Source organism: Mugil cephalus, chromosome 7, assembly GCF_022458985.1.
Source record: "Mugil cephalus isolate CIBA_MC_2020 chromosome 7, CIBA_Mcephalus_1.1, whole genome shotgun sequence".
Lineage (NCBI taxonomy): Eukaryota > Metazoa > Chordata > Actinopteri > Mugiliformes > Mugilidae > Mugil > Mugil cephalus.
Genome location: NC_061776.1, coordinates 22,491,898 through 22,515,688, shown reverse-complemented (window position 1 = coordinate 22,515,688; position 23,791 = coordinate 22,491,898). Strand labels below are relative to the sequence as shown.

At 44.6% G+C, this 23,791-nt stretch overlaps 2 protein-coding genes across 4 annotated transcripts; one reads left to right on the top strand and one right to left on the bottom strand.

Annotated features, from left to right (window-relative positions):
- The first annotated feature begins 1,631 nt into the window (after window positions 1-1,631).
- LOC125010302 (Golgi reassembly-stacking protein 2-like) lies at window positions 1,632-7,061 on the top strand. Its single transcript, XM_047588831.1, has 10 exons — window positions 1,632-1,810; window positions 2,381-2,461; window positions 2,566-2,769; window positions 2,856-2,942; window positions 3,048-3,178; window positions 3,350-3,482; window positions 3,879-4,002; window positions 4,125-4,232; window positions 4,610-4,732; window positions 5,756-7,061. The coding sequence occupies exons 1-10, from the start codon at window positions 1,748-1,750 to the stop codon at window positions 6,010-6,012; spliced, it is 1,311 nt and encodes a 436-aa protein (XP_047444787.1). The 5' UTR covers window positions 1,632-1,747; the 3' UTR covers window positions 6,013-7,061.
- LOC125010301 (serine/threonine-protein kinase tousled-like 1-B) lies at window positions 6,097-21,283 on the bottom strand. Of its 3 annotated transcripts, none has more exons than XM_047588827.1 (22): window positions 20,574-21,282; window positions 18,801-18,922; window positions 18,110-18,178; window positions 17,894-17,932; window positions 17,697-17,772; window positions 17,564-17,607; window positions 17,392-17,481; window positions 17,209-17,289; window positions 17,022-17,114; window positions 16,759-16,869; window positions 15,998-16,134; window positions 15,651-15,842; window positions 15,508-15,574; window positions 15,003-15,100; window positions 14,364-14,445; window positions 14,163-14,254; window positions 13,971-14,060; window positions 12,537-12,706; window positions 12,196-12,331; window positions 11,870-11,981; window positions 11,671-11,778; window positions 6,097-10,446 (listed from the first exon to the last, which is right to left on the bottom strand). In XM_047588827.1, the coding sequence occupies exons 1-22, from the start codon at window positions 20,698-20,700 to the stop codon at window positions 10,297-10,299; spliced, it is 2,286 nt and encodes a 761-aa protein (XP_047444783.1). In that variant the 5' UTR covers window positions 20,701-21,282; the 3' UTR covers window positions 6,097-10,296. The 3 variants fall into 3 exon arrangements, with proteins under 3 accessions (XP_047444783.1, XP_047444784.1, XP_047444786.1); XM_047588828.1 differs by having other exon boundaries at window positions 17,392-17,475; XM_047588830.1 differs by lacking the exon at window positions 17,894-17,932 and having other exon boundaries at window positions 20,574-21,283.
- Window positions 21,284-23,791: the final 2,508 nt, after the last annotated feature.

The window sequence follows — 23,791 nt, the reverse complement described above, 5'->3', positions numbered from 1 at the left end:
CCCAGCTCCCCAGCTCCTTTTCACTTCATCTCTTAACTCCCTTCTGTCTCCCACACAATTTACCTTTAACCTTTCTTTAATTTTACCCTCTAGCTTTCTGTTTATTTTGATTTTAATAACATATCAGTGTGTGATGTGCTTCAGCATCAATGATAATACACCATTACGTTCCAGTGTTTCATAACGTTTGAATGGAGGGCATACAAATATCAGAGGAGAAATTGTGAAGAGAAGCTCAACTTCCTATAAGATCCACAATCAAGATGAGCTGCCAGCACCATCTGGTGGTGTCTCTCTGTCTGTACAATCCCCCACAGACCGAGAAGAAGGCCTCAGCTGGATGTTTACATCTACCAGTCTTTTTGCAAGTGCCACTCTATCAGACGTCATTAAATCTGCTGTGAGGAATATCTAAGAGGAGGAAGAAAATTAAATATAAAACAGAGAATCAGTTTTCTGGTCACTGTGAAGAATGATGGATGGAAGTGTTCATTCAAAATACAATTTAATCTGCGGGAAACACACGACAAGAAGAAAACCTTACTAATACAGGATGTAAAAGAGGTCCCTTCTGATTTGTTTGCTATAGTATGTGACACTGCACATTCAAAACGGATACAGATGAATGTCATATTTTTTAGAACAACGTCATTTGCGATGTGATAATATTGAAAGCTCTTGCACAGAGAGGACACTGATATGCACATGGCTTGGTATGGTGGCAGGTGTTTCCCTCTAATTCCTGATAACTTGAACAAAAAAGGCTGAAAAAATAGCTGAAAAGCTAATGAAAAGAGAACATAACTGCTGTGCTCACAACTCAGTTAAAGGTCTTTAAGCTCCAAGAGCTTGAATCTCAATGCTACAGTAAGGCCACACTTTACTGATGATGCAGAATGCAGAGTATATTGAATTTGTTGCACAGAGCAGCTTTGTCCTTTGCTCTATATAGGTCAGGGAATGAAAAGCTGCTCAAGGGGTAAAAGATGACCTCACCTCACGAGGTGGTTACACCTCATTGTATGTTAGAAAAGTAAACATTATACACATGGAATACAATAGGATATGCTCATAACACTGACCTAGGTTTCTTGTTAGACTGCACATATGCCTTTAAAGGAAATTTCAGTTTCTTAATTATTTCTATCTTAATTAGTTAATTTTGAGTCAATTTCTTGTGCTTCAGTTTTTAATCTATAAAGCAGACATGTTTTTTTGACTGTCACAACGGTCGGTTTCTTTTATGCCCTCAATGCTACTGGTGATTTTCAGTGCACCATTTTAATTAGTTCTAGACAGTTAGATGCTGTCAAATTAGCAGACCATAAAAACTGAAACACTGGGCTCAATAAAAGCTTTATAAGATAGTTAATTTATCAGAAAGCGTTCAGCAAAGCCCACTTTCTTAGTATAACATTTTCGGCTAAGACACAAAAAAATAGCAACAGTAGTATATTGATCAGAACCGTGTAACTCAATGGATTTATTGTGGCAGAAGACTGGTTTGTAATTAAATGTGTCGTTATCAGCGGATTGTGTCCTCTTTTTGATATTAATATCTCTTTGTTCAATAACAGGAATTTGATTTCGAAAAAGGCGTTATTTCCTGCCACGTAACGGCGCATGCGCATCGCATCACTGGTCATTTGGCGACGTGTACCCGGTGTGTGGAAGCGTCCGGGCATCTCACCTCTGCAGGGTAAACAAGCTGCCATAAAAACCCAAACGGCCTTAAAACAGCGAGACCATGGGAGGATCGCAGAGCGTGGAGATACCGGGGGGAGGCTCAGAGGGCTACCACGTCCTCCGGGTGAGTTTTTAACCTCTACAGCCCGCTGTTAGCCGTTAGCTTAGCATCCGGTCAGAGGCGGAGGAATCCCGGCTTTCTGTGTTGACGAGAGGCCGGGGATGACTGCTGCGGCCTCCATTGTTGGATAGCACAACATTGTGTGTCCGAAATGCTTTGCTCATAAGACTTGTGTCAATTACACGCATCGTTTCCCATGTTTTGGTTGTGTCTGCCTGTCAGCTAATAGTTACTATGCAACCCATTAGCTAAGCATCAGTAGTGTTGGAGCTAACTGAAGCTACGTAACTACTGAATGACAGCTGCCAAGCTGGTTTTACTGGTGCATCAATTATCGGACGCGCTTCCTGTGCATTTGCGGCTGCTCTGGACTAAGTGGCTTGTGCTGACAAGCTAACTCTGGCCATTTAATGTTGCCCCTCCTAGCAGAGCTTCCAAGCTGGAGCTAACGTTAAGTGACATTGGCTAACGTAGATGCTAAAGTTGACAGCATTGCACCTGTGTGTCCAACCCACATTGTTGGCTAGAAATTCAATCACAATGCAGCTGAGGTTGTGTCTCACCTTTGTTCAGGTTCAGGAGAACTCGCCTGGACACCGAGCAGGACTGGAGCCTTTCTTCGACTTCATCGTCTCCATCAATAACACCAGACTGGTAAAGATGAGGCTGCATCAAGTACGACCGGCTGTGACACGGGATGGCTACTTAATGTCACTGCTAACCCCTTCTTTGTTCCCCTCGGTCCCTCTTTTCTACAGAACAAAGACAACGACACCTTGAAGGACTTGCTCAAAGCCAGCGTGGAGAAACCAGTCAAGATGCTGGTTTACTCCTCAAAGACCCTGGAGCTGCGGGAGTCCACGGTGACGCCCAGCAACCTGTGGGGGGGCCAGGGTCTGCTCGGTGTGTCGATTCGCTTCTGCAGCTTTGAGGGGGCCAATGAGAATGTTTGGCACGTGCTGGTGGGTATCCACAAAGGCCTCATCTCCGTCGTATTGTCTCCGTTTATGTGACACGTAAACATCCATTCAATATTCTCTGTAAACAGGAAGTGGAGCCTAACTCTCCAGCGGCCCTCGCTGGCTTGCGGCCGCACACTGACTACATCATCGGAGCGGACACAGTTATGAATGAGGTGGGCTGGAATGAGGTTCTCGCTGCTGCCGCTCATTGCGTCACCTGGAAGTGATGCTGATTTTGTGCTTCCTGTTTCTGTCCACCTCTCTCTGACTCTCTGCAGACCGAGGACCTTTTCTCTCTGATAGAGAGCCACGAGGGGAAGGGTCTGAAGCTCTATGTGTACAACACAGACACAGACAACTGCCGAGAGGTGGTCATCACACCAAACAGTGCCTGGGGAGGAGAGGGCAGGTAATACATGCACATCCTTCTGTTGGACTTATGGATGTTGTAAGAAGCAAATATCTAACATCTCTTCCTGCCGGTTTGAGTTTGTGTAACCTACAGTTGTGTAGGTATTTTGAGCTGACAACTACATATTTGCTGGTTGGATAATAAACACCGTCTATCTTCCCGTCTCAGCCTTGGGTGTGGCATCGGCTACGGATACCTCCACAGGATCCCCACCCGGCCTTTTGAGGAGGGGAAGAAGATCAGCTTCCCTGGAAACTCTCCCAGTGAACCTGTCAGTCCGCTGAAGGATGGATTCACCGAGGTTAGGACAGACGGACGCCGTGCATCTTCCTTAAACTCATATTACGTTACTCTACCACTCTGTCTTCACTGAAATCATTGACTCTCAACACTATCACCTGCTCAACCTGTATCTAAGAAAACCACATACTTTCAGTATTGCAGTCTGCTTCAAGCTAAACTTTACCATTAATATGCTTCGTGCGCAGACAGCAGCACTGAAAAGTTTCTTTTTTCAAGTGTTCACACTCTATGAATGTAAGTGTCCTCATTATGTATGCAGCCAGGCATGCAGCGGGGAAGACGAGCAATGTTTTCCGTTGGCCTTAATTGCACATTTGAATGAATGTGACCTTATCTGTTTGATAGCAGCATCTTTTCCTCAGCCTCCCTCATGTTCTCCTTTTAACTCCTTCAGGTCCAGCTCTCAGCGGTGACCCCCCCCACCACCGCGTCCGCTGTCCCACCTGGACTCGAAGACTCCCTCTCCAGCCTGTCCATCAGCTCAGCCCCGCCCACCATGCCCAGCGAGCTGCAGACGGGTATTTGTGAGCTTTTATAGACGTCCATTAGCTGCAGCAGTTTCAGCTCGATCTCGCATGAACGACTGTCACCACATCTTGTGTTTACTCAAAGTGTTTTTGGTTTCTTGTCAACCCTCAAGGTTTGCCTACTGTCCCTCTGCTGCCCTCTTCCACGAATCCCTCCCTCAGCCCCCTCGCTCCGCTCAATCCTGCTGCCGCTAGCTTCAACCCCGCCACCACGCTACCAGGTGAGAGGTTGTTTTTTAAAACGTGTGAAACACATGTCACGACCCTGCCGGCTCAGCCAGTCAGCTTTCAGCAGCACACATTTCTTTATGTGCAGGTTATGTGCAGGTTGAGGATATGTTCACATCCTTCCACAAAAGAAAGGTTTACCTTGAATGCATTAGCCCATATTAAGTCCTTGTCTGCAGAGTACACACTGTTGGCAAAACTATTGATGTTAAATTCCTGCTACCTCACATGAAATGTCATCAACATGTGTTCAGTTGTGATATTTGCCTAAATTTAATTTCCAGTGCCTTAATGCAGCACGCGTTATTTCAAATAAGACGCTGTCAGTTTAACTAATGAACAAGTGTGGTGCGTGTTTGTGTATTTGCAGGGCTGATGCCTCTCCCAGGCGGCTTACCTCCACTCCCTCACCTTCCCAACCTGAACCTGCCACTCCCAGACCTCAGTGCCGTGTCACTACCGGGCGCCGGCGCCTTACCAGCAGGAACCACAGGTGAGCAAACAAGTCTCACCTCCATTGGAAATCACAGACCATATACACACGGCTGGCACTTTATCAGGCACACCTCATGCAAAGTAATGCAGCCTAATGCAGCAGCCCTGCAAAGCTTTAAGAGAGTGGGCGACTGCAGTGCTCGTTCGTTTTTCAGTTATGTTTAGACTGGCCTCAGCGATTGAAAGGATGTGGACAAATTAACAGAAACACATGTGTACTGGTGTTGTACGACAAACTGCGTCCTCCAAAAGGAACCCCTGGTTGATGCAGCCATAAATGTGGCCTTTGTGGACGTTTATCGCTTCAGGATCACTCGTTCCACTAAACTGCAGCGAGTGTGTTTATATACTGAACTCCATATGAGTGGCTTCCAGTGTGTCTTATAGTGTATTTTATTTTTATTTTAATCTGGGCTTTGATTTTTATCTTTTTCAATATTGGAATGTATATACACAAATCAGCCACTACATTATGACCACTGACATGAGACGTAAATAACACTGACCATCTTGTGACAATTCAGTGTTCTTCTGGAAAAGTATTGGACCTGACATTTGAGTGGATGTTACTTAGACATGTAGCACCCACCTAGACCAGGCCAGTCACCCTCACCTCATATCAGTGACACTCCTTGATGGCAGCAGCCATCCCCAGCAGGATGCAGCCTGACATACATTTAGGAAAAACTGAAAATCCCAAACTGATCAAGTATCTGTGGGATGATCCATGATGATCCAAGGTGCCGCTGGTGTCTGGGACATTTTGTGCTTCATACACTTCATACACAGATAGTTTACGAAACCACACTCTTGCTTTCCACATAACATGGATCCGATTATGCAACCTCTGGAAACAGCTATTCGCTAATTACTCTCAGCGATGATTGGTTTGTCTAAGTGTGAGCGGTTAACATGACTGTGAGACTGTGAGGTTGGCTATGAACATCAGCCTGAAAAAAAACTCCAGCCTGAAAAAAATAATCAAAACATCCTAACTTTTCTGTTTTTGTGTCTCCACCAGTCCCATCTCTGGCACCACTCCCACCCCTGAACATACCCGGTCTGGCCCCGTTGCCCCCTCTGCCCACCATGCTGCCCTCCCAGTTGCCTCCTCTTCTCTCTCAGGGCGTGACCCCCCTCCTGCCCACCTCCACCTCCGCCCCCGCAGCCTCCGTCACAGTCACAGCTGCGCCCGCGGCCGACGTCACAGCCCCCACAGATGCTCTCCCCGCCAACACGGAATCCCTCGCCCCTACGGAAACGACGACGTCGTCGTAATGTGGGACACGACGTAATCGCCATCAAACAAAAACACACCTGGTTTCTCTCTTTCTCCCATCTGTCTTTCTGTGTGTGTGTGTGTTTTTTTTTTTTTTTTTATTTATTTGGCCGAGAGGGACAAGCAGACAGACGCTACAGTTCAGACACATGGGTCAGCACACTCCGGTTAGTGGTCAGGAAGCTTGTGTGGATGGACGAGGGATGTGAAGAGTGGGGGACGGGGGTGGACCGGTCTGACCATCGTGTCTGCGTTGCCACATTGTCATTAGGCTGAGGAAATGGTAGCACTGCAGCTTGTCTGAGCTACTGTATGATGAGGATGAGGTCTACTCTTCGTTTGTAGTTTGCTTTGCACTTCAGCGGTTACAGTGAGGCAAAGAAATGATTTCCCCCTTTCTGATCTGGAAATGCTCCGTTTCAATTCTGTTTTTATAACCAGTGGATGTTAATGGAGCTGGGCGATAAACACAATTTACTGAATCCTACATAATTCAGATGAGGGCAGCAGTTATATAACTTGTGGTGTTAGAAGAAATCCAGAGATTAATATTAAAATTTAAACTTGATTATGACTTCATCGAGGTTTAGACTTTGTCTTATCATCCAGCTCTAAAATATAACCTTTATATTAGTTACTAGACCCCTGACCTGTAGGTTATTTGATTCATTTTTGTTGAAATTGCTGTATGTCTCCACCCAATGAATGAACCTGCATTATTTTGCACCAGCTTTGTGTTTTGAAATGATTAGTCTCCCTGTATGTATCCATGTATATCCGGAACTCTATAGTAAACACCATCTCAGCCACACAGTCGATACCAGCCTGAGGGCCATGCCAGAGGAGACACACGAGCCACTGAGCGGAGTGTTGGGTGACTGAGTTTAGGCTGAAACATGGCCGCGAGGTTATTGATTACACAGCTCAGCCTCAGTCGATGGCATCGGTTGGCAGTGCTGTAGTACAGCCACAAGGTGTCACTGTTACTGAACCTTCTGAAATCATCTACAGTATGCACAGTGCAAGCAATAAAGCCAAATGAATTTTACATGGTCTCTCTCTGTGTCTTAATGTGCAGTTTGTTGCTCATCTTAAAGGCTCCTCTACGCCCTCTGTGCAGCTTCACGCAAATAAAAACTAATTGGAAGATGAAGAACAAAGCAGCCGTGGGAGTAAAATGGAAGCAGTTAAGACGATGCTACGGGAAGCCAAGAGGGTCATATCCTGCATCAGCTCATGGCAGCAGATGGGGGTAAAATACCTCTCCAGTCCTGATAATGATCCTAAATAATCATGTCAATAAACACGAGACTCCAGTGAAATACAGGTGAGAGTGGACAAAACCTGAAGGATGTATTTAAGATATGAGTGATCATGGTCAGAGTAATACACATTTATTCAACAAGTGAACACTTTTCTCTTAAATGTAGCCACTGCAGCGTGGAAATGTGTCCCTGTAGTAAAGGAAAAATCAGCGGTCTTAATTTATGTGGTTTGATTTCTCATCTAACGACACAGTGGCGGCTTCCTCCTGATGCATAAATAAAGGCCGAACTACCACATACTCTAAAATAGTGTCATCTTGAGACTGTGATCACAGCGTGAGCCTCAAACATAATTTGAAGTGGTGCAAACTTACAACGGAGCAACTGACTAAAATAAATGACACTGGGATGCTCTGTGTAGATTTCTGAAGGAAAAATCTAAGATGAAAATCTCGCATTCGAACACTGGAGCTGCCAAAGAACGGGATAGTGCGTCCTCTTGATGTTGGAGGGACAACCGGCTCATCTGGCGTATGATGGGACCGAGGTTTTCATTTGAATTCAACCTCTTTCGCTTTCTAAATCGAAGAGAAATCTGAAATCACCACACATGGAACACTTCAAAGTTGTATTTAGACCAGGTAACTTACTCTAAATCTGCAAATACAAGAATCTGTATTATGTTGACGTTGCGTTTGTGTTCATTTGCACGCGGCTGTCATCTTCCACCTCTGCGCTCCATCTTGCCACGCTTCCAGTAAGGTTGCATAACCCTCCGCAGGAAATATGGGTCACACTACAGGAATTAATACTTGAAAGGCAATCTTTATTGCATGTGAATGACACGGCTTAGCGTTGCACCCCCACCGCTGATGTGAGCCGACATGTACCTCACTAATGGCTGTACTTACATCTGTCCACACAGGGTTGTCGTCAGTCTCGTGATATATGCACTTGATGCTAGCACCTATTTTCTGATGTTGTGTCAAGTAGAAGGGGCGAGGGGGGGGGGACTGGACAGGAGGGGATCGGTTTGTGCCATAGTACACCAAAAGAAAAAGAAAAAAATACACAATTTACGTTTCATTGCACTTCATCACTTGCTTTCATTTGGGAACAGCGAGCTGTGAGAATTTAATGCACCTGTCATGTTACTGAAACTACATGGAGTATTTTCATCATCAAACAACTCGCACAAAAGGAAATCAACAGTTGCTGTTTTTGTTTTTTTTGTTTTTGTTTTTTTAAAGCAGGTGGGAGCAAGCGAAAGCAGTGACGCCCACATCTTGCTGTGAACTGCTCCCGCCGGTCTTTCATCTGACTTCTCAGCCCAGGACGCGCCTGTTTCTCGGGGAGTGCTTCGGGGAGGACGCCTGCGTTTGAGAGGGCTTAACATGTCACAACAACATACAGGTAAGTGTTTTATTTACAGGATGACAACATTTGGATATATATCCACTTAACTTCTGGCTGCAGCGGAGTCGAGCTGCAGCTCCGGAGCGAGCGCGCGCACACACACACACACTTCTACAGGTCGTGGCCACTGTGCACTGGGACTTTGCTCCTCATAACGTTTGTCGGACTTTTACATGGACGTAAACAAAACGAAAAAACAAAAACAAACAAAAAAAAAAAATACATAGACACTTGATGTCGGTGGCAGGAGAATGCATGGCATTCCCTCCAACAGCACAGCAGGGTGGTCTGTTTCAGCAAAAGAGGCTCTGGAAATTTCCTCTTAACACAGTTCAAGTATGCACATATGCGCGGTGAAGATCATTCACACGTTACAAACTAAAAGCAACATTTATAGCAGCAAACTGAGAACAGCTTTTTTAGGAGGAAAAACACAAATAAACGGAGCAAACCGAGACACTGAGAAGCAAGGAAAAGCCTCATTATTATATATTTGCTAGTGAGTAATGTCTCCTGCACATGAAATGTACATTGAATTCTGTGCCCCCGGACGACGGCTACTGTCGCCCGGTAACAGCCGACTCAGCCTCTGATGAAAGTCCGGTTCTTCAGGCGGGCTGACGGGCACATCTACGAAGACATGGTACTGACACTCTGCCCTCGAAACGACAAAAACTGGATTAAGACAGAATCAGCGGTCCACTCTCTGCGGACCACAATTGCTTGGCGACAACTAAAATCTGAACGGAGGACTTGACCGTGGATAAGGAGAGAGCTAGCCCACATTGTGGTACTTCACACCAAATCTGAGACCAGATGAACTTGATTGGAAGTGCAAAAATCGACCCCAGAAATTGAATCTGGAACGTAGTCCCGTCAAGGTTCCACCAGCTCTTTTTAAATCGGCCCCTGCTTCGTGCAGGCGCGGCTGAAAGAATCAGCTCAGTGAGCATCTTAAGTAGCATTTTGTGCCTCATTAACATTAATGGCAGGTAGTCAATATTTGATATACAAACACTCATACCTCCTCTGCACCACTCTTCTGTTAAACCTCCACCCTCATAAGTAATGAAACTGTTACTGCAGCTTTATGTTGACATAATTCTTAACCACCTCAGAGGTGTATAATGACATATATATGTGTTCATGTTAGTGAAGTGGTGTTGGACAGGGCGTCTAGGAGGTCCTATACTGCTGTAATGACTCCTAAGGAGTTTTTAAGTCCATAAACGAATCCACTGGCTTCATCACTTTCTGTCCTCGCTCCGAACAACAACGAGCCTCCGTCGTCTCCGCCCCGCTCTCTTTCCACCTCTAGTTTTCAGTCTCATTTCGTATTCCGTCCCGTCTCTCAGACGCTTGAGTTCAAGGGCACAACTCTGTACAACGCAGCGGCTGCGTCCTCCCTTCCCGCGCTCTCTCTCTCGTTTCCATAAGACGTTTTCGTTTCGTTGCTTATTCATCCGTTTGAGGGACGAGCTCAGGTAAAAAAAAAAAAAAAAAAAAAAGAAAAAAGAAAAGGAAAAAGATCCACGTCTATTATCCTCCGATTCTAATAATCCAGCCCCGAGATCGGCCGGTGGGTCCCGTCAGGCTCGCGAGTCAGTAGGCGGGGAGAGATGAGGCCGAGGGCTGGAGGGTGCCCGAGGAGTTTGAGCGTCTCATGTGAGGGAGGAGGTAGCTGTCCGAGCACAGCTGGTGAACGTCGAAGCGGTCCTCTTTGCGGTAGGCCAGGCAGCGCCGGATAAACGCCTGCACAGCACAGGAGAGCACATTGTGTGAGTGTGGTGGTGCGACTCTATAAAGATCCTGCACCGTCTGTGGCTTAAACATTATGTTTGACTCGGGCGGCTGAACCTGTGACAACATGTCGCTGGAAGATTGGCAAACTACAAATACAGCCTTTTATAACTGTAACTAAAATTGCAAAACCACATGTTTCAACTCAACTAAGCAGAAACGACGATCTGATAGGAGTCAACAACAACCAACACTATGAATTCATCTGTTGTTTAGCAATGTGTTAGGTCATCATTTACTTTATGAAATGTCATTCTTCTCAAACTTGCACAAACAAAAATATTTGAACAGATCGATCAACGCACTCTACAGGATATTATTTAGATATCACATGTGATATCACAAGAGGAAGGGAAATGGAGACTGTGGTGCAACAACTAAATCTCAGTTCTGCACCTGCGAGCTCGCTAACCATCATCCAAACCAAAAGACAGAGCAGTAGAGGAAGAAGCTGTCCCAACGTTTTAGGACTTTGTAGCGAAAAAAAAATAGAAAAACTAGACAGAGAAGGCTAAACAACTGTGGATTAGACTGTGGGGAGACTGTGTGATTGTCCTCAGTCAGGACTAGAAGTGAGGATGTAACAGCTACTGGCTAACGTCAGCCTTGAGGTCTAGATGTTTACCACGGCCTGACAACACCACCGGCTGCTCCGTGTTGTTCTAGCTGGTTTTGCTCAAAGGCTATTGTGGAGACACCGATTTAGTCATTTAGATTTTCAATTCTAAACATGTTTAATATCATCTGCGGTGGCCGAGATGAGTCTGCTGGCGGTTTACAAGGTTTAAGAGAACATCTGTAAACCCTCACATTACCAGATAATCTGGGCTGAACCTCAATACTTAATGAGGTCCTGACCAGGTTTTTCAGATTACTGTCATCAGGGAAGAACTCGAGGATAAATCATCTGTAACTCGTGTGGACTGTGCCCTGCAGAACTGATAACTGTATATATTAAATAAATACCTTGACCAAAAACTAACCTAGTAGTAGTTTGTTCTATACATATTTTGTATGTCACTTGTACGATAAGAATTAAATATTTATTGGCGTGTCGTATTCAGTACAAACACAATCTTCATACAATGGTCACAGAAGTAAAACTGACCAATGCTGCTAACACTTTCTAGCGGCTGGATGTGATGGTCTATAAATTTGTCAGCGAGTGCGTGTTACCTTGGCCTCTGTGCTGGCCTGCGGCTTCGCTGGGAACTGGACCTCTGTGGCTTTGAGGATGGTGTTTTCCTGCAGGATGTCCTGCTGTGACTGATTGTGACCAAACGGCTGCAAAAACAAAACGCAAAATCACCACCGATCCCAAACCAGAGTTGACAATGGTGCCAGCTGTATCTGGATGTCTCGTGTAGCGTCATACTTTGCGTCCATAGAGGCACTGGAAGAAGATCACTCCTACGGACCACACGTCCACCTTGTTGGAGATCTTAGGCGGCTCCTTCCCCACCACAAAACACTCTGGAGGGAGGTACCTGAGTATACACACATCAAATACTGCATTATTGAGGCTGCACATATTTTTGAAAGATAGACCACAAAACGGCAGAGAAAGGAGAGGAAATGTCTTAATATTCTGGTCTATCCTGTTTACTACAGGGCATTTAGCAGATATAGTGTGTTGACTCTTTTAATTAAGCTGCAAACTTAACATTAGTCTGCTGGTGTGAGAGAGATGTGTAGTCTCACCAGTAGGTGCCTGCTCCCTGTGATGTCAGGTCCATCCCGTCCACACCATAGTTATCGTCGTCCATTATCTTCGACAGGCCAAAGTCCGTAATCTTGATTTCTCCACATGCGGTACCATCCACCAATAAGATGTTTCCTGTTACCAAGTGAGATTCGGTTTGAAAAAAGTTGAAAATTTGGTCGACGCTTTGTGATATTCAAACAGAAACACCTGAAGGAAGATCAGTGAACATACGGCAGCTTAATCATGAAAACACCGAAGGTAATCTCATTCTCATGTAACGTGTGTCTCCAGCATCTCGAACTGAATTTGTGACAAAACCCTTTGGAACGTGACCCACCAGGTTTGAGGTCATAGTGGATGATGGGGGGTTTGATTTCGTTGAGGTAACGCAGGGCGCTGACGATCTGCATGACGATGGAGCGGGCCTCTTTCTCTGACATCAGCTTGTTTTGCTTCAGGTAGAAGTCCAGGTCATTCCCTTCACAGAACTCCAGCACTGTACAGAACCTGACAAACACAACACACACACGGTCACATACAGAGAAATACATCAGCTGGTGACAATGAACAAATGAATAAATACGATATTTGCAACTTGTGTTTATTTTTAGTTTACTCCTAGTGAAGACAACTTGATTGTGTAGCATCTTTATGTATCTTAAGGGCCGTGACGCATCAGAATGACAGTGGTTTGCCAGCGCCGGACAGTCCGTGAGTGTCTGTGACCCTCATTCTAATTTTAGTGGTGTGTCCCGCACTGTTCGCATTAATCGGACCTCTGCTGGCAGCTTTTCAGTGGTGGAGCGTGTTTGGTGAGAAAGATCAGTCCGACTGTCTGCTCAGCTTAGTGAACCAGTGCACAAGAAGAGCAAGAGAGTGATGAAAGAAAACAAATGGCAACGTCAAAAGGGCACAGAGACCACTCTTTTCCCTTTTCATCTTCATCACACCTGAACGTGTAAATACACAGACTTTCACGGCATGAAGATGAAAATACAGTACAACAGATCAGGACAGATCAGGAGAGGCCAGTCCTGCACGAAGCTTTCTAGCTTCTTCTAGATTCTCCAGTTTCCCCTTTTGAATGACAAATACAGACTACTGCCACCTGCTGGTGAGGACATTTATTTCTTTTAACAAAGGTGCAGAACTCGTATTCAAGTTGGCCATTTGCTGTAGTTTCTATGGTGTGTTCAAGTGCAACTTTTTGCTCCAGAAAGAGATGACTTGAGGCCTTTATTACAAGTAGTTCTTGGATGGTACGTCCAGAGAGCTGGGAACACAGAGGCAGACACTTCCCCTCCCCCATATATGTATGTCACAGGTCAGAGTCATGACCCTCTGCTAATGAACAAGCCAGACTTATCTTTCCCTTCATGTATGTGCTTCGCTGCTTTGGTACAATATAAGCTGGGCCTACGTACAGCGTAAAGAATGTGTCTATCTGCACTATGTGTACAAATACACATTACGGTCAGTAAGTCAGGACATGCCGACACTTTCTTTCTAGGAATTGCTTTCTAATAGCAAACTGACCCATAGTCCTGAGTCAGACACAAACAATGCATGCATTATTTCAGTATTCACCGGGCTGAGCCGTCACAAAGGGTTGACACTAACTGATGTGCACCACGCTGCTTTAAACGCCGCATGGTGCACATCAGTGCAAACAGCTCGGATGAAGCTTTTTAACGCACTACTGTGAGAGGAACAACCTCAGGATATGTGAACCCAGCAGGGCTGCAGCTGGCAGAGGTCAAAGGTAACTCACGTGTCGGTATCCAGAGAGAAATAGTCGTATAGTTTGACTATTCTGGGATGGTCCAGCTGCTTGTGTATCCGGTACTCCCTGCATGCATGCCTGCAAGGGAAGAAGTGTCAACACAGTGTGAGGAACTAAAGAAACATTATGTCTTCATGTAGCTGAAGCACCGTGTGCGTACGTGTTTGTGAGGAGACCTACTTGTGGTAGTTCTCCTTCTTCTCCTCTCTCCAGTTCTTGTTGAGCTGGTGGATTTTAACAGCTGCGTAGCGCTGCTCAAACAGGTCAAAAGCCTACATGTGACAAAAAAAAAAAAACACACACACTTTGAGTTCAAACACTGACTTCATAGAAAAATAGAAAGAGACTGTGAAAATAATCGTCCAGCCGTGCAGCCAGTACCTTGTAGACTTCACTGAAGCCGCCCCTGCCCAGCAAGTGCAGCAGCAGGTACCTCTCGTTCAGAGTGGGATGGTCTTTAAATCTGCATGAGGCACAAATATTCACCAGAACGGAAATTGTATCATTTGTGCTCGACTTTGATCTATGAACTCTGGCCATCACATCTGACATCAATAAAAATGTGTCATCGTTGCTTGAACTTATTTCTTAGACTAATGTTCATTGTTGAGTCCATCTTATGAAACATCACTACAACAAGTAATGCTCCACAATCAGCTTCAAAGCTGTGAATCTACATTTTTTTTGGGTACATGTTTGTACCTGTATTCCACATAAGACAATCAATCAGTTTCCTGAATGTCAACTTAAGTCAACAACTCATTCATGTAAAAATTGCATCACAAAACCCACATCACAGCACTGGTCAAGAGGAAAGGTCAAAAGGTTCCCGCCTGTGTCACTTTAGACCTGTATCTAAATGGATCATTATGTGTGTTCTGTTTAACTGGTCTACTAATATTTGCTCCATATTGACTGTGGAAAGTAAACATTTAAATTGGCACTTATTGTGCAGCCCTTGTTCAAGACTGAACCATTATTAGACAAGATCACTCCGTGCATAATGTGGAGTGGACTTACGCCGAGCTGTCCTCGTTGTTTATCCTCTTCAGTTCTCTGATGTGAAGGTTCCTCACACGCTCCAACCGCTCCAGCTCTGCTTGGATCTCAGCCTCCTCCTGGACGTACACAATATAAAAGGCAGGCATTTCAGATTCTTTTTCTGTTTGTTGAAAAGTGTGGCAATTGAGAGATGCCAGAAGTCTGGCCCTTCTGCTGAACAGCCATAAGAGCAGTCGTCGTCCACGAGAAATACCTCTTTGATCCTGTCACACATTTGTCTATTTAATACAGAGTTGCGGTAAAACAGTTGAAGCATGAGACTATAATGACTTGCAATTAGAAAGACCGGCATCAATATGAATGTCTCTTTTTACAAGCTGCCCATGAAAGAAAGAAAGAAAGAAACTATAAGCACAAATAACTTGCTCTAATCAGATGCCATATAACCACTTCACCAGTTGAAATGTCCAATCAGTCTTCTACTGAATGGGTTGTTTACCGGTTGACGTGTTTAGTCACTGACCTTCTTCAGGTGTCCAAGGCGAAGCTTGAAAATTTCTTCCTGCTCATGGTACTCAGCAAGGGTCAGTCTGCCAAAACATGGACCAGGACGAATCATAAATCGGTTCCCAACTGATCACTTGCATTTGTTTGTGTTTTACTCACAGCTGGGGCAAGGAGGGCTTCAGGAAGGGGTCCGAATCGTTGCCGTTGACCACCTTAGTTTTGCGTTGCTTGGGTTCAGACGTGGAGGCCACAGAGAGGGAGGGAGACGCGGGGTTCGGAGGCTTCCTCTTGGCCAGCAGCTTCCTCTGTCGCTCTATGTCCTCCCTCTGCTGGTTGATGCCCTCCTGTTGCCTGCACGTGGCACAAAGAATGAATTACACCACAAATAATGAAGCAGTCTCCCAACAATCCACCTGCGTGGGAATACACCATGCCTAACACAAACAAAAATACCTTTAGTGAAGGTTAACTGAGCTGGATGAAAACCAGTGTGTGGGATCTCTTACTTGATCAGGTTCTGGAATGCATATCCGTCAGTCCACTGCTCCGTGTACGAGGCTCCGTGTCTGACAGTTGTAAAGTGACCGAGACGAAGGCGATCCTGCATGCTCTTCTCCCGACAGGACTGCTTCTCTTGGGTGCTCTGAACAAAATCAGGTAGGCATACGCACACAGCTGAAAAGGGATTGTCTCAATAATATCCAACTGAAGTTTCCATCGCCAATGCCAGACCACAGTGATAACTCTGCGCAGAATAAAGCTGGATCAGGTGTGAGATTTCTAGTGGTTGCTCAGGACAGTCCTCATTAAACATTAATATATCTAAATGAAATGACTGACTGTGATGAGAAAGACTGTGCGTACATTTAGCCGCCACCACTACTAGTTTGGTGCCATGTGCATCTCCAGGCCGAAATAGTGGAGACCAGACAAAAACATGTGGCTGGTGAACTGTTTTAAAAACCTACCAACCGCAAAAGAGTTTTTTTCCATCAGCACTTCTGCAGCGAAGCAAAGCTAAAACACCAAAGAACACTAGACTTATTATTACATTATTTCTACTGAATGTCAGCACCTCTGTAATCCTGGAAATAAGCTTCTGGTTTACTCTGTAACATAAACTGTGAGATGATGATAAGCTGCAGTATCGGGTCCCATTTTCTTTTCCACGTTACAGATCAAAAAACATATAACGCAGCTCTACTGTTCTGATGTTTTCTTTTAGTGTATGTAAGTGAAAAGTGTGCACGCATACAAAAACACAAACCTTCTCTATGAGCAGTTTCTTGCTCATTGTGATGCACTTGTTGAGTCGCTCCTTGTATTTCTCCAGGAGTTTTTGCTGTTCGTCAATCTGTCTCCGCAGGTCACAATTAGCCTGTTAAAAAAAAACATACAGCAAGAACAACATGTCATGTGGTTGTATAGGTTTACTTTTAATACAACACTGGCATGGTAACGTGTATACGAGAGCTCTGGTCTCTTGTACACTCTCCACCACTGACTGAAGGATGTGGACGCTGGACTCACCCTGAGCAGGTCATCTATTCGTCCTTCTTTCTTTTCCAGGTCCAGACTCTTGTTGCTCTCCAGGGCAGCAAGTTTCAGGCCTGTCAGTTCCGTCTAAGAGACCCAGATATGTATCATGTATAATGTATAATGTACAGTGCTTGAATCATGAAAAAAAAAAAAGTCAAATCAGTGTGTGATCTATTACCTGGACAAATTTGCTCGAGGACGCTTTGGGATTGTGTTCCCCAAAACACAGACTGGTGGGAGAGGAGCTATTCTGTCGGATCTACAGACACCAAAGTATCAGAAAACCCTTTATTAACACAGACTCACATCCACTCAATACAGATAACTCAGAGTCAGACTCAACTGTCTGTGAAATACTCACGATTGAGCCTGGGGCAGAGTGCGAGTTCTGCGGAGAGCGTCGAGCTGACGGGAGGCCTCTGACTGGACTGGAGCCATTTCCACCCTGAAACTTTGCAAAAAGTACACACTTAAAAATGTGGTTCAAAACGATAAGAATCACAAGAACAACATTGGTATGTTATAAAACTCACATCAAAGTAGTCGCTGATCTTGGGTCCACGTGTAGAGGTTTTCCCTGGGGGACAAAAAAAAAGTTTTAATGTAAGCTATCACCAATTTATATTTGCCTCAATGGTGTTGTTTCCTTACAGAAACCCATCGTACCTTGACTACTCTCTGAGTAGGTATCAGCTTTCCTTTTCCTCCCCCTGGACGACTCCGAGTGCTTCTTCTCCGGGGTCTGTGAGTCGATATGAAATGAGAAAAAAAAAAATGTCTAAGTCCCCTGTGTTTTACTTAACAAAGCAGGATCCAGAGGTGGTGTTCAGCAGGAAAGAGCCGCAGGAAGAAAGAGTACATACTGAGTAGGCAGGGGAGCTCCCTCTTTTCAAATCAGAGTTCTGGGAAGAGACAAGAGAGAGAGGTGGAGGTAGTGGGACAAGCAGAAAGAGGAGTGGGCCGTGCGAGAAAAAAATACCGATAGTATGGATACACATACAAGCGCACTTGGTGAAAAAATATTTTTCGGCTTTTCTCCTGTCTTTTTGAAAGACTGAACGGCTGTGTATGTGTTTTACCTCTGACTCCTTATCACTCGATGAGCCCAGACTTCCATAGCTGTGGTTAGAGGATTCATTGGCCAGACCCTACAAAAACAAACAAGCGGACAAACGATATAGGAAAAGGGCCAGCACAGGTGTGTTGTGGTATTCAAGTTGAATGACCTCATGAAATGTAAACAGTGACACAAAGCCTGCAGGTAGGCCTCTACTCTGCCACATCTGACAGGAATTCAGACATCTAGTTATTATTATCCGCCACATAAATTTCCAGGAACACTGAATGCATTACAGGAAAACAGGAACTCTGTACCTGTTTTTCCACCCTGTGAATCTAGGCTGGGTTTTTATTTCCTGGCATCAAAATGATCGTGCGCATGACGTAGTCGGTATATTCTCACAACTTGTGGTCATGCTGGATTTAGTCACTCATGAACGCAAGACTGCTTTGTTCTGCGAGCAACAGCTTGTTGTTGCTAGCATTGATAAAGAGAGCTTGGCATTTGTTCCCGTTGAAATCCAAGCCAACTTCTCTGGTTATGAGGGGGGAAAAAAATGTCTGAAAGAGTTTAACCTTTAATCCTTCATCAGTCATGACACAGGGATCCATAAAAGGAAGTTCATGGCACTTTTTAAGTTCCCGGGCCAATCGTGTTTGCATGTGACATATTTCAAAATGGAGGCTTTAGACTTCCTGTGCTCCGGTTACCTTAGCTCCCCCGCTGGTGCTCCCGGTGCTGCCTCCCGTGTTGCCACTGACAGCCCCTGTGAACCTGGCCTCCAGCAGCTCCTGCCTCCTGGGGTCCAGACTGTGCAGCTCGTCCATGGGGCCTGGCATGAGCACATCGGCATAGGAGGGTAAGATACACGGATTATCACCTTTGCTGGCACTCGACGAGTACGACGACATTCCACAAATCACATTAACACACGAGTAATGAAATAGTGGAGAGGATACGGCTTCTAACCTAAATAGACAGCTCACTGTAACACTGGGATCTACCACTCTGTCAACACAGAAATCTTACAACCAGCCTGACTACAATGTTATTTTGTCAGGTTGGCGGCGTCACTGGCCTCACCGCACAGGTGACAAACCCGTCTCTAAAATGTCTACATCTCAGCACCTCAGGAGCTGCGACAGTGACTTTGATGCCAAGTTTTATGCCGAAGTGAAATGCTTTGACACGTTGAAATGTCAGTGTCAGCAGGTGCGTGTGTGATTAAAATGACAAATCACACATGTGCATGGGTGTACTTCACAGTGGTGAACCAGGTCAGAAAACACCTAACTTTACCTTTAAATTGTATCCACATACGGCTACAGTACCAGAGCCAGACCCTTTAAGCAGTGAATCAGAACCTCAACATGCATCAAATGAGACTCACACTAACATAGTATTACACATATTTGCTGCCTGACTGGGCCTTGCTCTGTAACACAGGGTTTCCAGGGAGAAATGAATGTAGCTCCTCTGTTCCCTTATGACTACTGCTCCAAGTGTTGTTTTGTTTCCTTATTGGACATTTCCTGGCTGTCATCTTTACATAGCTTCTGGCACAGGGGCAAGCCTTAAAAGGCATAATGGACATTATGAAACCCTTGAGCAGTACAACAGTGAGCTCACCAAAAGGCCTATGTGAGTCTGCTCTGTCTGTCTGAGGACAGAGCAAAGAATGTTTTGGGTTAATTTATAGATGCAGTAAAAGCTTCACGTTGCAGTATTAGTTTTGCTCCTTAGCACAGCGGTGATACGACTTTCAAGTTGCAAATGGCCTCTTTAAAATATATCCTCTGTACAGTTGCTGACAACGCTGATTTTGACTCAACTTGTTAACACCGTCTCTGTCTAAACATTTTGACGTGACATGCCATGTCCGATAACTAATGGACTTAGCTGGAACATTATAACCGACAGCTGCCATTTATCACTGCTATGTCACAACACACCCTGCAACTCGGCAATGCAGGAGTAAATAACATCATGTCAACAATATGTTGAAAACTACGTGGAAAAAAAACAGATGCATCCAAACTGGTCAAAAAGTAACATCCACGACCCATTTCCTAGTTCTCGGGCACCTTATAGCTGTGCGTTCACGTTAATGGACGCATGCACAGCTACGTTGTTTAATATTCTTCTAAATGCTGTTGATAAGAGGCGAGCGTTACAACTGCTACAACAAACACTACAGTCGCATCTGTGGCGACGAAGAAACCTTGTAACCTGGCAGTAACACCAAGAAAACAACAAGCTAGCGCTGCCTTTGTCCAAACATGATAGCCTGCTGCTACTCAGACTGGCCATCAACTGAACTGACAGCTGACGTTTGGCTTCCAATTCACGGCATCAGTGAACTTGACATCCATTTTTACTCCTACGAACGCTAGCTCGACACGGCCCCGACGGTCCACGTCTACCGCGAAGGACACACTTTAAGGAGAATAAGAGTAGGTCGTGCACTTGGTGAGCTGATATACCTTCCTTGGTCTTTGCGGTCGCCGTTATATGTTGTTGAGAAATCGTTGGGGACGAGGAGAGCTGCGACCAAGATGGCGTCGCCTCCAAACTTCCACCACCACTTCCACTGTTACTTTGGACACTCATGAAGCCACTTTGCCGCCGAGAGGAGCCAGCGTACACACATCCGTTCGCGGAAATCCCAAACTTGCGACCATCGTTTCACACCTGGCGAAGGCAAACGGGCCGGTAAACGTTGTGTAGTCCGCGTTCGCGTTGCTAGACGTCTCGCATTTTGTGAGCCGTGCGGGTCCTGCGGAGGAGCGGCTTCTTCAGATACTCGCTGAAGCGGATCCAGTGTAACCTTTGCATGGTGACCGCACCGCGCGCCTCCTCGCTCGCAGCATCCAGTTCGCGAGCGGAGCTTTGATTCTGGTAGGCGAGGCTATCGCGAGGCTGGCGAGCACTGAGCAGCGCGATGGGGGATGGCATGACACCGAGACACACACTGATCTGGGATCATTTTACCCTCCTCCAAAGTAGCCGAAGGTTCACCGGAAGCCTCCACTCAGCGTCGACCTCAGAACAGCTCCGTGTTTTGGTGAAAACAACAAACACCCCGAAAAAATGGCCGAAAGTTCTTGCGTGCTTTGGGAGAAGGAAGGAAAACGGACACGCAGATATTTGCACACTTCATATATATGTACAGCACACACACACAATATACAGTACAGCACATATATATATACACACACACAAACAGTTTATTGTATTTATATCTACAATAAATACCTACAATTATATACAGTATACTGAATGTGTAGTATGCATGTATGCTTTTATTTCTTCTCCCTCTATGCATACACATATGTAAATGTAATATTAATAATTAGTATTAATAACATTATTATTAATAATATTCACAATAATCATTATAATACAGTAATTAGAAGAAGAATAGCAACTATTTAATGAGGCACACTCCTGTAAGTGTAACATGCACAATTGAGTTTGTCAGAAGAGAGAGTGTGAGCGCAGTGAATACTGTATGTGTTAGGTAGAGCTGTGATCTTGATATGCTGTTTTTCAGTCTTGAAATACAAGTTGCAGGGAGGGGGGTGCAGGTGGGAGGATAGTGATGTGGTCTGGGCTATAAGGTCTTTTGTTCCAAATTTGGTGCAGTGCATCAAAATGCCTTCGCCGTCTTGTAGGGCAGCACACACAAAAGTCTCTCTCTTTCTCCCCCCAACATTCAACTGTTTGGCCTACATCTTCTTTGCATTACACTTTCCTTTCCTTTTTTTTTTTCCATCTCGGTGCCTATGCTGCGTGATGAGACACAACAAACATGTGTGTTTCGTTAAATTGGCAAGATTCTTTACTTCTAATGTTTGAAAAGTCAATTCTAATGTAGTGTGATTGGTTCAGATAAACATTCAAAGTGATAGTAAACACACCGTAAAAGGTATTTTGCCTGACTTCTCCCCTTGCAGTCTGATTGCATCAGGCAACAGACTGAGACACAAACGATCATCCTGCACCTCATATGCACCTGCCCATGGTAACCTGATTTTTTTGGTCACACGGTTTCCATGGTAACCATGCAATAGTCTTGACAGGCAATGAGGCCAGTTGTATAAGCAGTGTACTATATTACACTACTACTGCATACACGTACACAAACACACACAGGGAGTTTGTCATGTAATTTCATTTATGAAACTGGAGTTGTGTTTGGGGTAAAGGTGTGACGGGTGGCTGGTGCGCACGGAGCAGTCGGGACATTCCACAAGCATCAAATGCCAGATGGAAAGCGGTGAATGTTGGCTGACATTTTGAAAACTGCCTCCAGCTTGTGTATCAGACACACAGCTAGGCCCCCCCTCAAAAATGGCCTTTAAAATAATAATAATAAAAGTTAAAACACGTAGTGAAAGTCAAAGAGGAAGAGAAGTGGATGTGTACAAATCGCACAGCTTGAAAGGTATCACATTTGAAAATTACATATTATGCGAAATAAATGAATTAGCCTTGAGCTAAATACACCAAAACATCAAGTGTCAGACTTATTATTTATTTTATTATTATATATTAATTACAAGGATTTCTGCTGAATTTTACATGGTGCACCTCCTCCTCCCATATTGACGTAAATGGATGAGCTAATTAAATTCAGCTTGATGTATGATCATCAATCAAATAATGACTGATGTAGATTTAATTACAACACATCAAGCATGACAATTAACTTTGAGACAGTATCAAATATGGAAAAAGATTGATTAAAGTTATCTCAATAGGTGTCATCTTGTTAGGTTATTAATTACTGGAAATGAACACGTAGAGTCCCTCCAGAAGACAGAAACATTTGAATGCTATTAGTTAAATAAAATGGTAACATTTGTTCACAAAAGGCCCAGAAGACATTGGCAAGATTATACCTTCTAAATAATCCACACAATGTGCATCTAAATAGGATTGCTATACTACAATTGTTCAAGATACATAATGTGAATGATAATACATTTATCATTGTTAGCTTGCCCCTTATCGGCATTCTTCAGTTCGACCCGTCTTAAAAAGCAAAGTACAGGCGTAACTGATCACATTCATTAAGTCCAGAACCCCTGAAACTAGAAGTGGCCCACCCAAACAGTAATTTGTGTCAATAATTACACCGGTGCGGCTCCTGCTATAACAGATCTAACAATAAGAGGGACTCAAGCTCCACCACCTGGCTCTTTTCTTTGTTCTCTGAGAGCACAAGAAAATAAATACACCTTTGCCACACAGCACGGAATATGTTCGACATTCAGCTTGGTAAAGTCTGTATTGTAGAAGCAATCGTGGGAAAAAATGTTATTTCCCTCTTATTTTTAAAAATTAAATCTACATTGTTACTATAACTAAAACTCCACTTGAACCTTTGTTGGCATCATAATTTGTCTGCTGATCCCCAACCAGAGGGCTCCTTCTCTTTGTCATGTAGACTTGGTCAACATTAATACTCATAATTGTGATTCTTCAAAAACACACAGTCAGGTGTGGGTACAGCAGAGGAGAGAACCATACACAAAAACTAAAAACCTCCATGTAAACGCTGGACCCTCCACACTCTGTTATCACAATGTTTTTCTGAATGGACCCCCAAAATGGCTGTTGCTAGTGTAATCTAGCAACAGTAACATACAAAGTAGCGTAGAAGCCCTCCAGTTGGTGGACGATAAGTATTTACACA